General features: G+C 45.8%; 2 protein-coding genes across 6 annotated transcripts in view; one reads left to right on the forward strand and one right to left on the reverse strand.

Moving 5' to 3' along the window:
* LOC144153921 (glutathione S-transferase 3, mitochondrial-like) overlaps positions 1-1,734 on the reverse strand; it is a 28,280-nt gene extending 26,546 nt beyond the window's left edge. The window contains exon 1 of one of the 3 annotated variants that reach the window (XM_077685692.1): positions 1,593-1,734. The gene's annotated coding sequence lies outside the window, so the exon portion shown is untranslated. Of the gene's footprint in view, positions 1-1,558 lie in introns of all 3 variants that reach the window. The other 2 variants (XM_077685695.1, XM_077685693.1) reach the window with 2 other exon arrangements.
* LOC144153920 (uncharacterized) lies at positions 1,710-9,865 on the forward strand. Of its 3 annotated transcripts, none has more exons than XM_077685689.1 (4): positions 1,710-1,867; positions 3,523-3,725; positions 7,214-7,367; positions 9,554-9,865. In XM_077685689.1, exons 1-4 carry the CDS (start codon positions 1,766-1,768, stop codon positions 9,629-9,631), a joined length of 537 nt encoding a protein of 178 aa, XP_077541815.1. In that variant the 5' UTR covers positions 1,710-1,765; the 3' UTR covers positions 9,632-9,865. The 3 variants fall into 3 exon arrangements, with proteins under 3 accessions (XP_077541815.1, XP_077541816.1, XP_077541817.1); XM_077685690.1 differs by having other exon boundaries at positions 7,217-7,367; XM_077685691.1 differs by lacking the exon at positions 1,710-1,867 and adding an exon at positions 2,000-2,150.
* Positions 9,866-15,367: the final 5,502 nt, after the last annotated feature.

The raw sequence follows: 15,367 nt of genomic DNA on the forward strand, positions 1-15,367 counted from the left end.
AAGCGTATCTGGTGCAACCAGCAAATAGCGCAGTGCCGCTCCGTACTGACAATAACTATAGCTTTTGCAGTGGCTCCAGACGCGAAGGAAAGAGTAGAAGCGCTTATCGAAAGTGTTGCAGGGTCCCTTTCAAATGTAACGTTAAAATGAACTGCTTCAACATTAGCAAGATTCACACATGCTGGTGTCCTCGAGAGTGGCCTTTGTACGTGAGGCTCTCAGAGGGCGCAAGCTATGCTCCGAGAGACAGTTTTAGTCCATAAATGCTAACGTGTTTTTGTTGCTTTATCACACTTCATCTGATCTGCCTAGTGTAATAAGTGTGGCACACCAGCCTGTTGAGAAACTAACCTGAAATGTTGGGAGTGAATATCCTGTGCGCCGGGAAATTCACGTTTTTCTACATTTTAGTGCTTCCGCGAACATTCTGTTCTATTTCGCTGTGACCAATTCATGAGCCCCAACTGCACAATTGTGCCTTTGTGCCTAACACATTTCGCTCACGACGCAATTCAGGCGGTCTGTAGTAACCAAGGGTGGATCCAGACTTTTTCTGAGAGGGGGATCAGCTTCTATCGGTGATGATGATGAATAGGAGGAAAGGGAGGGAAGTAGTAGAGCCCTGTTTATTACCGATATTTCGGAAATCAAAAGATCAATAAAAAGAAAAAAAATCCCCAACTGGACCTTTTCAATTACCTGGCGGGTCATCTCCTTGGGGGTACAAATTCAAAAATTAAGGGAGGGGTCAGGACATCCGGACCCCCCATCTGGATCATAACCTATGGCGGAATTTTAAACTGGAACTGGCAAAGGCCAGTAATGGCGAATGCGGCGCTAGCGCCATCTGGCTATGGCGGGGCCTAACTGCTCGCTGTAAATGCGTTCCTAGACAAGCGTTTTTCCAAATGTACAGTTAGGTAACATCGCGACAGTAATTTTCGTTCACGAATTCTAAACGAAAGCGCGTTGACACCAACAGGACGCACTTAGAACGAATGTGAACGAGTGCAGACAGGCCCGAAATGTACTGCGACCGCCAACGTCGTCGCCGCAGCACTGACGCGTCTCGATTCATGACAGTACAAGAAACGAAACCACCCCAACTGAAAGGAAAAGAGGCCTGCTTTCAACGTATATAGATGCAATTCTTAGCCGGTATTACACGTATATGGAAAAAACACCACTGAACATTATCAGAAGCTTACACGGGCACACGGAAACGTTTGAAGCACTTCATGCAATTTGTATCACACGACGACATTGCATGATGGCACGCGGTCGAACCGGTCGTCAGAACCTTGCTCCCGCAGCGTGGTGCTCAGGACAATTGTCCGGGGTTAATCAACCTGCAGGTTACGTTACATACAGTCAGCTGTCCAGGCGCACAATAAATGTAGCACGGCGATTAAAATCACCCACGTATATTTAAAAACCGAGGCATTCACGGTCCCGTCTACTTCGTAGGTTACAATCAACGGGAGGCACCACACAAGACGCTCCTTGAATTTCAACTTTACATGATTTACGCACAACTACGAATCCAAGAAATTCTTACGGAGATGACGACGAGTATTGGATTCTGCACTTACGTAGCGACGACAATGAGCGGTTACTTGGAAGTATGCGAGATGAACTGACCAGGAGAACGGCGCATTGACGTCGAACAAGAACCTCTGAAACCAAAAACGTTGACTGAAGCGCTAAAACAACGGCCCAACCGCCCAACTCCAATCCAATCCAATCCAATCCATAAAAAATTGCAATGGCGGCGTCCGGTAACGCGTCGTCGGTTTCGTCCGAAGACACCGATCTACTGTACCCCGAGCTTATGTCCGCCAAAGCCATCGTTAAAATACTCAAAGAGGTTGTTTACGTTCTTTATTTTGCGGGCAACGTAAATCTGTGCTGGGATAATTTGTCCCAGGTACTCGATCGCGTGTGCCGTCAGTGCGGGCCTCCGGTGTCCAGTGTTCCAAGTAAAGTGCAGCTGTAGTGATCGTAATGCCCAGCTGTGGTGTGGTAGTACGAAATCGCCTGCGCCATAATTTCTTTACAGTCTCATCAAGACGCCTTCCCGGCACGTCGAGCTTATCCAAAAGTGAAGAATTTGCTCTGGTTGCCTGTGGATGGGCACGTGTAGTCGATCGGTCAGCAGCTGTTGGTGTAGTCGTTTTTGTGTGGATCTCGCTTTTCATCGAATTTTTACTTAAAACGTGCCAGTTTTGTGTCGTATACTAAATGACAATAATCAGTTTGAAGTTGCGTTGAGGCTCATTTTTCATGCGATCTGTTCGATGCGCTCCTGCCCGAGTGTTTATCACACGTTGTTCCGAGCGCGTGTATGCACTGTACGTATGCCGCTTGTAACACCTCGCAGAGAGCACTCCAGGGAAACAAAATCGTCGGTCATTGTTACGTGACGATAACGTTTCAGTTGAGTCGCTTAGCAGGTGACGTGGTTCTGCCTTACGTCTCACACACAGTTTCCAGCGTGGTTCCCAGTGTATTTATTTGCGCTTAAGGTACGTAGTTGAAAGTGGCGCCATAAGTCATATTCAAACAGCGAATACAGAGAAGCAGTATTAGTATGGGTGTGTTTACGGCGCAGGGGCGTCTAAGCAAAAAAAGAAAACGCCACAATCATGAGTACAGAATCTTACGGGTTATTGTTTTTGGTGCTAGTCTGTCCAAAAAAAGAAAGGAGACAGAAGTGTAGAAAAGTTAATTGATAAAAAAGTGAGGCCGCAATGTCTTTAAGGGACACAGAATCGGGTTGCATACACCGCCTAGGCACATCAACAAAATAAACTCTGAAATGAATGTTCAGGCCATGTTTTGAGTTCTTTTGATGTACTATTTCTGATACTCTGGCCAAATATTAGGCAGCTTCAGTTCTGATGTGAACCCGTTATAACAGCTCTGTGTACAGTTACACGTACATAACAGTTGTCGCTGCTGGTTACATCGAACTTATAGGAAAAAGCTTTTTTTAAAATTTATTATTGTCTTTTATTTTTGTGTTTGACACCTCTCTGGGCTATTAAAGTTTGTGTGCCGCACGTCACGCATTCCTTGTTCTCACATTTGGTTGCCCGTTTCTATGATTGCACACTTTTTGTGTGAGCAAATTGGTCCGCAGACAATAAGCATGCTCTCTTCTATAGCATGAAGCATCTTTTTAATGTGCTTGTAACTCGTGAAGTGTTTTCATAATCACCTCAAAACAAAAATTGCAACTCCTTGCCGCGTATGTGTTCTGACACGGCTAATGATTAAGTAAATAGTTTCCAAACATTCTTGTTAATATAACATCGCTCTATAACAGCATCCTTATTGCGCTGGACATTACTTGATTGGGGATGGTCATGACTCATGACGACACACTTAGTGCATTTCATTTCAGCAGCCCCTCGTTGCAGCTAGCTCATATCAGCCCCAGTGCAGCCCTGGTGCACATGCCTGCACTGCTGGGTGCAAGTGTTGCCTTTGTATCAACTGGCTTCCTTATTCTGTTGGCAGCGGTATGTGAGGCACCCGAGGCTCGAAGAACTGGACAAGGCTGCCCTGGTGCAACTCTACGAGAAGACGGTGCTGCCCCTGCCACAGCGCGAGTACCGGACCGACACACGAACGGGACGCGCCCTTGCCGCGCTACGAGAACGCGCCGAGGGTCGGAAGCGGAAGGCCTCCACCTCCTCCGAATCCTCATCCCGTGCAAAGAGGTCAGTGGTGGCAGTCATGCATTTCCTGGACATTTGTAGAGTGTACTACGTGTAATTTGTGGGGTGTGCCAGTGTTGCGTAGTGGCAAACACAGTTTGCTAGCAAAGGTTAGGTTTGAGGTGTAACCAGCGATGTCCACCGGTGAAGGTGGTGATGTAAGCTGTTCCTCTTGGTCGGTCACGTGGCCTCCAGGAGTTGTGTGAAAGGCCATATCAGATGCACCTATAATGCGTTGGACGCCACTGGCTTGAGAACTTCGCAAAACTTCTCATGCAATTGTAATAGCTCCATCGCTTGCATTTATTCTTCCTTCATCACTGTATCTCTCTGCTGAGCCTGATACACTGGACGGATGCCAGACACCGACCGGAAAACTGCCGGGAGTTGGCCGCGTAAATGCCGAGCATTTAGAAGCCCGCAGCACTGGCTACACGCTCTAGACCGTTCTTGAATAGAGTGGTGGACAATGTTCGTTTGTTACCTTCCATGCGACATTCCCACTCAAGCAGATCAACTGTTCTGAGAATACAACTCTGCAGCACCCCCTTCAGGTTCCACAATCATGTGCTGCAGCGCTGATTACTTTTCAGCTGATATCCCTGATGGACTTTTGTGTCATGCTCCCTCCCCTGTTTGCCCTCCATGTCACCGATCAAAAATTACTCGAGGCACGTAAATCCGCTTACGTGCTTTGAAGGCTGTCTGGTGATACTTACAACTTGAATGCAACATCATATTTGCTTCTTTTTCGTTTATTTGTATTTTGGCGTTAAATAGTTTTGCTGGCTTCTTTTCTTCTACGCCAGCTCTGAATTTGTTTCTTCGCTTTCATTCCTTCGGCTTACTGCACAAATTAGGTATGTCAGCAAGCAGAGTGGCACACGCCACGTTGCGTAGAATGATGGTTCTGCGCTGCTTCTGTGCACCTGTTCTGCTCACACGCTATCATGTTCGGGTGTCACGAGATATGCAGTAAAGCATTCAGGAAACTATGCTTTTTGAGACGGTAATTGAGAACGTCGTCAAAAAAGGCAAAACTTGAAGCCTGTCGTACTCGGATCAGACCAGTCCTCGAATACCCCTCCATTGTGTGAGACCCTTTCTATGTCCGGGTTGAGAGGATACAAAGATTGGCAGCAAGATTTATAATGTATGACTACCGATCCTCGTCATCTGTAACAAACGTGTTGGAGCAGCTGGAATCGGAACCACTTCACCTGCGTCGACAGATTGCAAGGCTAACATTTTTTTTTCTGTATAACAGTAAAATTGCTTTATGCAGAGACATGTATATACATCCCACTCCACTCAGATCAACCAGATTCAATCACTCCAAAATTGTACGCCCCTACTTTGGCTGAAGTAAGCGTTTTCAAATGTCATATTTCCCCCCCCCCCACTGAAGAAAGAAATGCGCTACCTGAGTGTATTGTTCAGTGTACTAATGTTAACTGTTTTGAAAAATTGCTACTAACACAACTACAATAACCCCTCTACTGCTAGGACAGCAGTACACCCTGCAGTATTTGTAAATAATAAATAATAATAATAACAACTTTTATGTTTCCAGTCCATTTTGTGAACTTTGCGAAGCGGGCACATGATGCCTCAAAGCACCCGATTCGTGGCCAATCCCCCAAGTGGGTATGTGCAGCCAAGGGAGCAACAACGACAATGACAACAGCTTTCATTCTCCACTACTACTGTGCAGACCCAGGTTTGAATCCCACCGGATCACACATTTGTTTTAAGTGCAGAGCACTTTATGAGCTCACCTTGTCGTCTCAGCTCGCTAATGGCCGATGTGACTGCCGGAATCAGGCGGCACAGAGAGATAACGGACCCAAGTAGAGCCTTCTGTACCGAGGTTAGGGAGTCATGCTGAGGCTTCGAAAACCCACTATAGTTGAAATAGTCATAACCGTTCCAACCTCGTCAACCACTGGCGCTTGTCATACAGCTCCCCGTTGTTTTATAGCAAAGAAAATTTCAGGTACAAAATCTGTGCATATAACCAACAGCCCCATGTTCATTTAGTTAGGAGTGCTCGTTGGGTTGGTTTTTACGATAGTAAGCGAAAAAAGCGGCCCCGATAGAAAGGCGCGTTCGAAATGACGTAGAAAGGCTCCAGCCGCGCAAGAAAAAAATGACGCATTCGAAATGCCGCAGAAAGGCTCCAGCCACGCAAGAAAAAAAAATGTCGCCTTCGAAATGATGCAGAAAGTCTTCAGCCGCGCAAAAAAAAATTAGCGTCCGAAATGACCCAAAACAGCTCCAGCATGCGAAATTAAAGCAAGCGCAAAAAGAACAGAACTCCCGCTGGCACAATTTCAGGCAGGGGGCGCGCGAGCACTACAAAGGCGGGAAATTTAGGAAGCATTGGGTGGCAGCAGTGAGCAGATAACGGCGCTGCAGCCCATTGCGGCGAATCACTGCTCTCCACTTCCGACAGCTTTCGCATTGAGTGGAACGGCATTAATTTTTCCGTTTGCTTTTCGCAGCAGTGGCCTTTTTGTAATCTTCACAACAACAGCAATGACGGTGCTTTTTCATTGAATGGGACACTTAAAGGGGCCATGCAGACAAAATACAAGTTTGTTTTATTTGAGAGATATCCTGTTTTATAGTGCCCCCAGAGCTTGTCCGGAAGCAAAGGACGCGTTTTTCACTCAGAAATTAATCCAATTTTTAAGTTAAAATTTTGATTCTCCCGCCACATATGTGTTTTCTTCACATCTGCAATGACATCATGTGTGCTGGAGAGCCCTGTTTCCGTTAGTCAACCTAGATGGCACCACAATACCACGGCAGGCCGTTTTCTGCCTTTGCTTTGTTTTTGACCGCATTTGCACCTGGCTTGTTTATGTTAAGGTAGAAAATAATCGTATCATGAAACATGGTGTTCGCTCCACAAATATGGCCATGTAAGACAGCGTCGCTTACGCGAATCGGCCAGTGTCGTCTGAGACAACCCCAACGCGCCACACTGCTGTGCAGCTAAAACAGCACAGAGCGCGCAGTACCAACAGCAGCGTGCCTGGGTACTTCTATGTTTAAGTGCGCTTCCGTAACTTCCACTGTTTTTCCCACCTTTCTTACTGATATAAAAAGAATGTGCCCTAAATTTAAGCGCAGATAGCTTGTCTGGCAAGCTTATAAGTTCTGCCTGATTTGCGTTTGCTTTTGCTGGCCTCCACCAATCGCAGAGCAGGATGGTATGACATCATATGTTCTGTTGCGGGAAACGAGCGAGTGGGTCGCGTGGACATTTCCTTTTTTCTTAATTATATAGCTTATTTGAGCGAAGTTTGCGCTAAAACTGGTGTCAGTATGATTCTAACGAGGCCGTCTTTTGAATGAACCAAACTTGTCTTTTGTCTTCATGGCTCCTTTAAGCACCGGGGTCAGACATTTGCCCAAAGATTCGTTTCTATGGCAGTCATGAACTGGTAAGACTTCCACTCCTAACACACCCCTCTGTTTGACAGCAGTTCGAGCAAAGCCAAGCACCGTTCGACAGACAATGGCGGCAAGGAGCGGCGGCAGTCACAATCGGATGACCCGCCTCCTGCCAAGCGGGACAAGAAATCAGACGACTGGGGCTCCTGGGACGAGGGGGAGCCCAAATCCAAGAAGGGCAAGGTGGGTCACTGCGTATGCAGGATCGTACGACGATAACTGGAACACTTTAACCTTTTTTCCTGAGCTAACCGCCGCTCTGGTCGCGCTCATACTTCACACAGAAGGTCGCATTTTGTGGTCTATTTTGTTTGACACCAGGAACAATGACGGTACTCACTTGTTTATTCTGAAAATAAATAAAAACAATTTTCGCCTGTGGGAAAATGGCCGCTAATTTGGATGTGCGAGCCAGTGCAAGCTGGTATTGAAACGGTGGCGCCACCTGGGCTATGCAGAGCGAAACGGATGATGGGGATTCATGGGGATGGGGATGGGGATGATGGGGAAGGAGCCAAATGGGGTAGCTGACGATCAGAAAATCTCTCGTCCCTAGTTTACGATGATCACAAATAGTTGCATAACAGCTGATACCAATCACAATAAGGTATTCCCATGGTTCATTGTTTCCAATAATTTGTTTCCTCACCTGCTTTCACATTTCCTGATCGTCTGCTACCCCATTTGGCTTCTTCCTGCCGTGGAAGGAGCGTGAATCCCCCCATCATCCGTTTCGCTCTGCGTACCCCAGGTGGCGCCACCGTTCTAAGATTACCTTGCACTGGCTCGCCCATTCAAATCGGCTGCCATTTTCCCATAGGCGAAAATCATTTTTATTTATTTTCAGAATAAACAGGTAAGTACCGTCAATTTTCCTGGTGTCAAACAAAATAGACCACGAAATGTGACCTTCATGTGAAGTTTCAGCATGACCAGAGCGGTGGTTCACTCAGGAAAAAAGTTCAGGAAAAAAGTTTGAAGTGTTCCAATTATTGTTGTGCCACCCTGTAGATGGATAGATTCATATTTGTGGCCCCTTAATTACGGAGAGATGCTCCTCGAAAACACTTTTTCTTCAAATTAAACCTTAGTTATGAAACGTTGGTCTAGATTGGGTTTTTAATGCTGATTCCAAATAGGTTCTTAGTTTTTATGTCGCTTTATTACTTTTTGTGTGAGACAGGCCTCAAGGGCACAATATAGGTCTTTTTGTGCACATCTTTTTTTTCATATTATAAATGTTTCTTAGAGCAGCCTGCAAGAGCTCATTTTGCTGCTTAGGTAAGGTAGCATGTGGAAAACTACTTAAAATTTATTCAGATAATTCCTATATTTGTAAAAGAGTTTCAAAACAGCAGCAATAGTATACATTTTGGGTACTATAAGTTAACATTTTAAATATTTGTGAAGAATGTATAACCTAAAATGCATATAGATATCCACGTTTTACACACTTTGAAGAGGCCATTTGCAAAATTTCATCCAAATCGAACCATTAGAAGTACTCGAAATGGGTTGCACAAAATGTAAACAGTACTGAAAAGTGCAAATGGAGAAAAACGCTTTTGAAACTTTTTAAAGGTCCGGTAGAAACGCTTGAAACAGGCGCCAAAACGTGCATTTTTAAAATTTTTTTTGGCCGTAATGCGAAACCGCGGGAGGTGCCATGAGCTAGAAGAAGGCTTACTCTACCTTTCCGAGCAAACGGCAATGGTGGGTGACATTGGCATTTTCGAGATACAGACAATCGAAAACTGCTGATGTGTGACAAAAGTAGCATTTTCTCGAGCTGCTGTGACTGAATAAAATAAAGTTTTTACTAACTTCTCGTTGGAATTTTGCCTTTATCTTTTGCGAAGTTGTAGCTGAATGTAGAAAGATAATTTTACAGGCAAAATCTCAAAATTAAAAACTTGTGCAAAAAAGTCTCATTAAACTTTGGTGGCACCAGTGGTAAAGAACCATTTTGAGTGCCCATTTCAAACACCGAAGTTCAATGAGCTGTAAAATTAGTTCCAAGCGGTGCATTGAAAAACCGATTCTCTTATGGCACTCACCAGGGTTCACAGTATTGAAAATATAAAGGTTACAGTTTTATGGCAAACACTGTTTTGTCTATTTTTCTTCAAAAAGTGGCTAATTATCTCTAATTATCTTGGTAACTAATTGACTTTAAAATAATGGCATATTCGAAAACAGTGGAAAAAAAAAGCAGCTAAACTGACAAGTTTCACAGAGTTCACTCAAAAATTAGAAGAAGTTGTTTTAAGAGCAGTGTCTTCCCTTAGTGAAACCAGAGTTCATGCTCCATAGACTTATTGGCGATTCCTTCATAGGCTTATTGGCAATCCTTGACCTTGTCTTTGCAGACGGGTGCCTCGAACAGCTGCCATGGCGATGGGTCGCATAGAAAAAAGCACGGCAGGATTCCCATCACTTGGCCATGACAACATTCCCACTACTTGGGAAAGAAAAGAAAAAGCGAAGTGTCACCACCGCCCCATGCTGTTGCTTCACGATTTGTTGGTGAAGGAGGGCTGCACCCTTGAAGACCTCACCTTTCCCCATCACCTTCATTAGCTTCATCACTAGTGCTTTGCCTAAACTTATTGCGCTTGCCGTGGATTTTTGGCCGGTGTGGGGCGTATAATAAATGATGGCAGCTTGTCGGCAAGCGAGAACTTGTTGTCCATGCTACCAAATTTTGTTTAACTGACCAAGGGACAGCCTCGCCTATCAAAACAACATTAAAAATGGGATTCGACAGGACTTGGCTTGGCTATGATCGACGCTTTCTTTTTATATCCAATCCAGGACCAAATTTGCCTGGATTTGCACTTTCCAGTGACATTAGCAGATGGATGAACGCAAAATGTGGTGTCCACACAAGTGACCGTAAACTGGCGGCAATCTCTCAGACGAACGCATAATCGGGTTCTTTTTTAACAGCAGTACTGTGTTGCCTTGGTCATTTTCAAGCATGGCAACAGTAAAACACATAAAGGTGTGTCTTCTGAAATGAGCATTAACACCAAAGCTACACTTAGATGGTCGTCGCAGGGACTTTCTTCCCTAGGTCACAAACAGTCTATAGGGCGCAGATGTTCAGAGTGCAAGTAAACTTCAGAATGTTAGCCTGTACTGCTAAACGTTTTTTTTTATATAACAAAAGGGCACCTTTACTGACATTAGAAGTTCTCTACCTCTGATCTTTGAGTATATCAAGTGTAGTAGCAACACTCTCTCTGTCTTTAAGCTTTTTACCCCCTGAAAAAAAGTGCGTAATAAAGGCCGCAGTTGGGCAGCTTGACAGTCAACCTGTCTCAGTGAACAGACTCTACAGGACGCCGTGGCTGCTGTACAGGAGTGACACTTTTCTGGGCAACGTGATAAGGTGTCCTAAAAAAGATCAATGCTGTTGCACCAGCAGCTGTTTAAAAAGCCCTGCAACATTTTCGTCAACGTTTTTCAAGCCTGAAGTGCCCTAACAGTGCAGCCAAGACCACCCCATATTTGGGATAGGGGGTCACAAATAAGCTCAGCCAAAAACTTCTGCTCTATGCCCATCATAAACCTGCTCGAAAGATTTTTCTCTCTTTCCCAGTCTTGGCTTTGTTTGGGAGCTCGAATGATGGCATTCGAGCGATGCTTGGCTTCCTTCCAGTCGCAGCAATGAACACATTCGACAGCCACTTTGCAAAAAATTGCAACGAAAGCAAAGCAGAAATTGGAAGACATTATCTTCTGTGGTGAGCAAACATTTAGAGCCACTCTGTGCTCGCGATAACTATAGCTTTTGCAGTGCTTCCAGAGGCAAAGGAAAGAGTGAAAGCTAGATTTTATCAGCACTGTTGCAGGGTATTTTCAATGTAATGCAGTAAAAGGTCGTTAATTCGAAGTCAGTTAATTCAAACTCCCAGTTAATTCGAACTCGCGCCCTTGTCCCGGCACAGCCCTGTATATTTCAATGGGAGAAAACTCCCGATAATTCGAATACGTCGGTATCCAGAACGGTTAATTCGAACCATGATACCCTGGTTTCCGTCGCTCCTCGCAGAAGAAGGCGGCCCAGAGTGATTACGATGAGTTGCAAATCCAAACCAAACGAAATTTATAGAGATGCAAAACAACGAAACAAAAACAGCGTGGCGTGTGCACTACGCTCCTGCAACAGCTTATTTCGCTTCTACAGAGGGTGCCGCCCCACTGGCACCAGTGCTCCGGCGCATGCCATTCTTATTTACGAAACATTATTTATGAAATTACCTGCCACAAACGTATAGTAACGCCTAATCTGCGATAACGAGTCCAGAGGTGGCTTCTTTGTGTTCTGCCCGCGCAGTGTGGTGCGATTTCCATTCATTCTAGCGCCCGCTCACTAAGTCAAACTCCGCTTAATTCGAACAATTTTATGGTCCCCTTCGAGTTCGAATTAACGAACTTTTACTGTACCATCAATGGTGCCGCAACAAGCAGTGGTCAACAGAATCCTTCCAACGTAGAGAACATTTTTTATCTCGCCTACTCTTGTTCACATAGCTTAATGTGGTAGCAACTCATCAGCCAAGGTTTCTAGGATGGCGCAGGGGCTGTTACATTGGTTCACTATTGTGTGCTACGTATTAGGCTTATCAACATGCTTCAAGGTAGTATTTGGCAGTGCAGTATTTTCCTCGCAATAGCATACAGCGAGTTAACAAGTTCCAACCCCTAACTGCTTCTCTCCTAACTAAATGTCAAGTCATACTTGCCCGACGTTTCTTTTCTTTGCGCAGGCATTTCCTGCAAAAATATCAACACGATGCTGTGAAGGGCAACTTAGAGAAACCATTACTAATGGTTAGTGGGCAAACTTAAAGGCTGGTGTGATGACAAAAAAAAAAAAGAAAAGGCAGGGGGAAAGGCTTCACACACTTATGAACATGCAATTACACCTTTACAGCAAAAGGTTTTCGAGTTCCACGAGAGAGAACAAACTTTATTCTGCATCGTTTTGGTCAACGACGAGTGCGGACCAGGACTTGGAGGGTGCCGGTCACCTTGGCTGCTTGTTCCGCGAGTCCTCGCTGGACCTGAGGATCTGAGCTGCCTAACGCCACCTCCCAGTGTTCCATGCAAGAGATGAGAGGGATGGATGGATTGATTGTGGGGTTTAACGCGCCGGCGGTGAGGCGCACTGTAGTGGAGGGCTCCAGATTAATTTTGATCGCCTGGGATGGATCTTTAACGTACGCCGAAATCTCGTACACACGGGCGTTTTTGCTTTAAAGCGGCCGCGGCAGCCGGGAATCGAACCCGTGCCCTCGTGTTCAGCAGAGGAACGCCTGAGCCACTGAGCCACCACAAGTAAGAGATGAGAGGGAATCAGTTGTGAGAGCATTGCCAAATGATATGAGCAACTGTTTTGTGGGCTCCACAGTCGGGACATTGGGGAGAGGGAAATGTAGATGGATAAATTGCGTTTAATCTGGCGCGACAGTGGAGGGTGTTGGTTTGGAGAAGGCACCAGTATCGTTCTTCCATGATAGAGAGTGACCAATGGGGTGGGAGGGTAGTGCCAGTGAGAGAGGCGGTAGTGGCAAGTGATTTCATGGAAAGTTGGAAAGCTGTCACGGGTGGATTGGGCTCCAGGGAAGGGGTGCGGCTTGGCCCGGCTCAGTTGGTTAGCTCTCAAGCTGCAAGGTTAGCCGCTTCCTTTCCTTCTAGCGCCACATAGGCAGGAGTCCAAATCGGCTCCGCGAGGGAGGTGGGAGAATTTTGAAAAAGGACTTTGAGAGCCTGCGGGGAAATATTCCCCTGGGCAAAATTTCGAATTGCCGTTTTTGAATCGGAGATATCAATTGTTGAGGTAGGCCGACGAGTGAGGGCTAGCGCAATAGCCACCTATTCCGCAGTGGCAGGGGAGCGCGTTCAGATAGTGAGCGAGTGGTAAGAGGTGGCTTTTGGATCAGACAGCAATGACTGCGTAGGCATCGTGACGGCTATAACTGGCTGTGTCCACATAGGCGGTGGAATTGCCCATGGGGTATTTGCGGGCTAGGACGTGTGCACGAGGTTCACGGCGTCTAATATTGCGCTCTGGGCAATGGTGGAACTCGGGGGGGGGGGGGGGGGGGGGGCGGTGTCGGGATGTCCTGAATGCCCCCTTAATTTTGGAATTTATACCCCCAAGAAGATAACCCCCCTCAGGTCGTAGAAAAATTCTAGCTGATTTTTTTGTACGTACTCTTGTATTTTTAGCTTTCCAAAATTTTCGTGAATAAAAAGGCTACCATCCTGCTACTATATCATTTCCATCACCATCATCATCACGATAGAAGCTGGCCACCCCCTCAGACATAACCTGGACCTGCCCCTTGCTCCAGGTGCATATTATGCTGAATTGGTCACACAAGCAGGAGATCCTGCAGCTCAGGAGGAACGTATACTCTGGGGTCAGTAGGAATTGGTACATGAAGCCCGAACAATTCTAGCATGTATCTGCCAGTAGGGGTGGTAGAATGGCGGGAAAGTTGGCTGAAAGAATGGGCTTCTACGAGCTCTTCAGCTGTGTTTTTAATACCTAGGCATTCCAGTTGGGCAGTAGTAGCACTTTGGGGGACTAAAAGCACCGTTTTGTACATTTTTTGTATGAGTCAATTGATTTAGAAAGCTCTGTTTTAGTTGGGTTAAGGTACGGGAAGGTGTGTGTGAAGCGACTTAACACGAAGGCTTGAAGCAGCCGGAGATGCTCGAATTCCATCATTCCCTTGTGGCGAGCTAATAGTATGGTTAACATGCGAGGCAAGTTGAGAGATACGTGTATTGCATATTGGTTCTGTAGCGCTGTATGATTGAACCTGGGACTTCAAGCATAGGGACACATGATACGGCATTATTTTGTATTATTGTTTCCAGTGGAAGGCAGGGAGAATCAAGAGCTCCGACTTACTTGGGAAGCATTCAAGACCGGCCAGTGCTGCTTCTGCTACGACAATGTCTGTCCCTAACTGAAGCACCTCCTCAATTTGTGCATCACTACCTCCGGTGCACCAGAGAGTAATGTCGTCAACATAAAGACTGCCTAAGGTGTGGAATTTGAGTTAAACGCTTAGGGAGATTAAGGAGAGCCAGATTAAAAAGGAGAGGAGAAAGGACTGCACCTTGAGGGGTACCAAATGAGGGCATGTCAATGGTGTTTGATACCAAGTCACCGACATGAATAACGGCAGTACGGTCAGTAAGGAATTCTTTAATATAAGTGTAAACCCATTGCCTGGGGCTAATCATGGCCAGAGTTTGGAGTATCGCTCGGTGAGAGGCTTTGTCGAAGGCTTTGGTGAGATCTAGTGCTGGAACAGCAGCTGTATCTACCTCAGAAGCTGGGATAATGATCTCATGTTCTGAGTAGCAGAAGCAGATCCTGTGTCGAAGGACCCGGCCTGAAGCCTAGTGTGGTGTGGGGAAGTGCATTGGTTTTGGTGAGATGTCGAACTACCTAAGTGGGCTTGGATGATGTGTTTAAGAACTTTCTCTATGCATGAAGTGAGTGATTTGGGCCGGAGATATTCCAATTTCAATGGTTGTCCAGGTTTAGGTATTAAGATTATTTTAGCATGATTGTATTCATGGTAATAAGCTAATGTGTGATTTGTTTCATCTACCACCCACAGCTTTTTTTCCCCAAGCGCCTTAGTTGACTGTTATTTGTAACAGTGTCCGTGGCGGGAATAACAAAATGCAAATCAATCGGCGCTGAATGTACAACGTGAACTCCAGTGACAGGTCAAGCTTGCATCCAAGGCATCCCGACGCTTACCACAGACCACCTCATTGCAGAGTAAATTTTTGGCACAAAAAGGTGCATTTGGGTCAAAATGATTGTTCTAGAACTTGCGTTTCGATCACATCTAGCTTCTTTGCCAACCCACAGCGAGGATATGGGCCGCAGTTCCGTTTACAAGCAGCACCGACAGGTATTAGGGTTAAAACGCTGCCGTTCAACTTTTTTTTTGGTCACATTCATCCCCGTTGGGCCCATCATAAAGTAGGCTTTCCTTCATTACACCAATGCACACAGTAAAGCACGCTTTGCGGGTAGTTCACAGATAGGACGACACGAAATCGTGGCACCATCCCACACATAGCTACCGCTGTAAAAAAAAAAGAGTAAAAATGTCGAATCAGGAGACATTGGGCAGGCG

This window comes from Haemaphysalis longicornis, unplaced genomic scaffold, assembly GCF_048455015.1.
Source record: "Haemaphysalis longicornis isolate Haplotype H1 unplaced genomic scaffold, Haemaphysalis longicornis Haplotype H1 scaffold_9, whole genome shotgun sequence".
In the NCBI taxonomy this organism is placed as follows: domain Eukaryota; kingdom Metazoa; phylum Arthropoda; class Arachnida; order Ixodida; family Ixodidae; genus Haemaphysalis; species Haemaphysalis longicornis.

What these genes read in the sequence shown, in the direction of transcription:
- LOC144153920 (XM_077685689.1), top strand. Translation starts at nt 1,766, where the DNA reads ATGGCGGCGTCCGGTAACGCGTCGTCGGTTTCGTCCGAAGACACCGAT. An exon ending in TCGTTAAAATACTCAAAGAG is followed by an intron (nt 1,868 to 3,522) that starts GTTGTTTACGTT and finishes TTCTGTTGGCAG; the next exon opens with CGGTATGTGAGGCACCCGAG. An exon ending in CCAAATCCAAGAAGGGCAAG is followed by an intron (nt 7,368 to 9,553) that starts GTGGGTCACTGC and finishes TTGTCTTTGCAG; the next exon opens with ACGGGTGCCTCGAACAGCTG.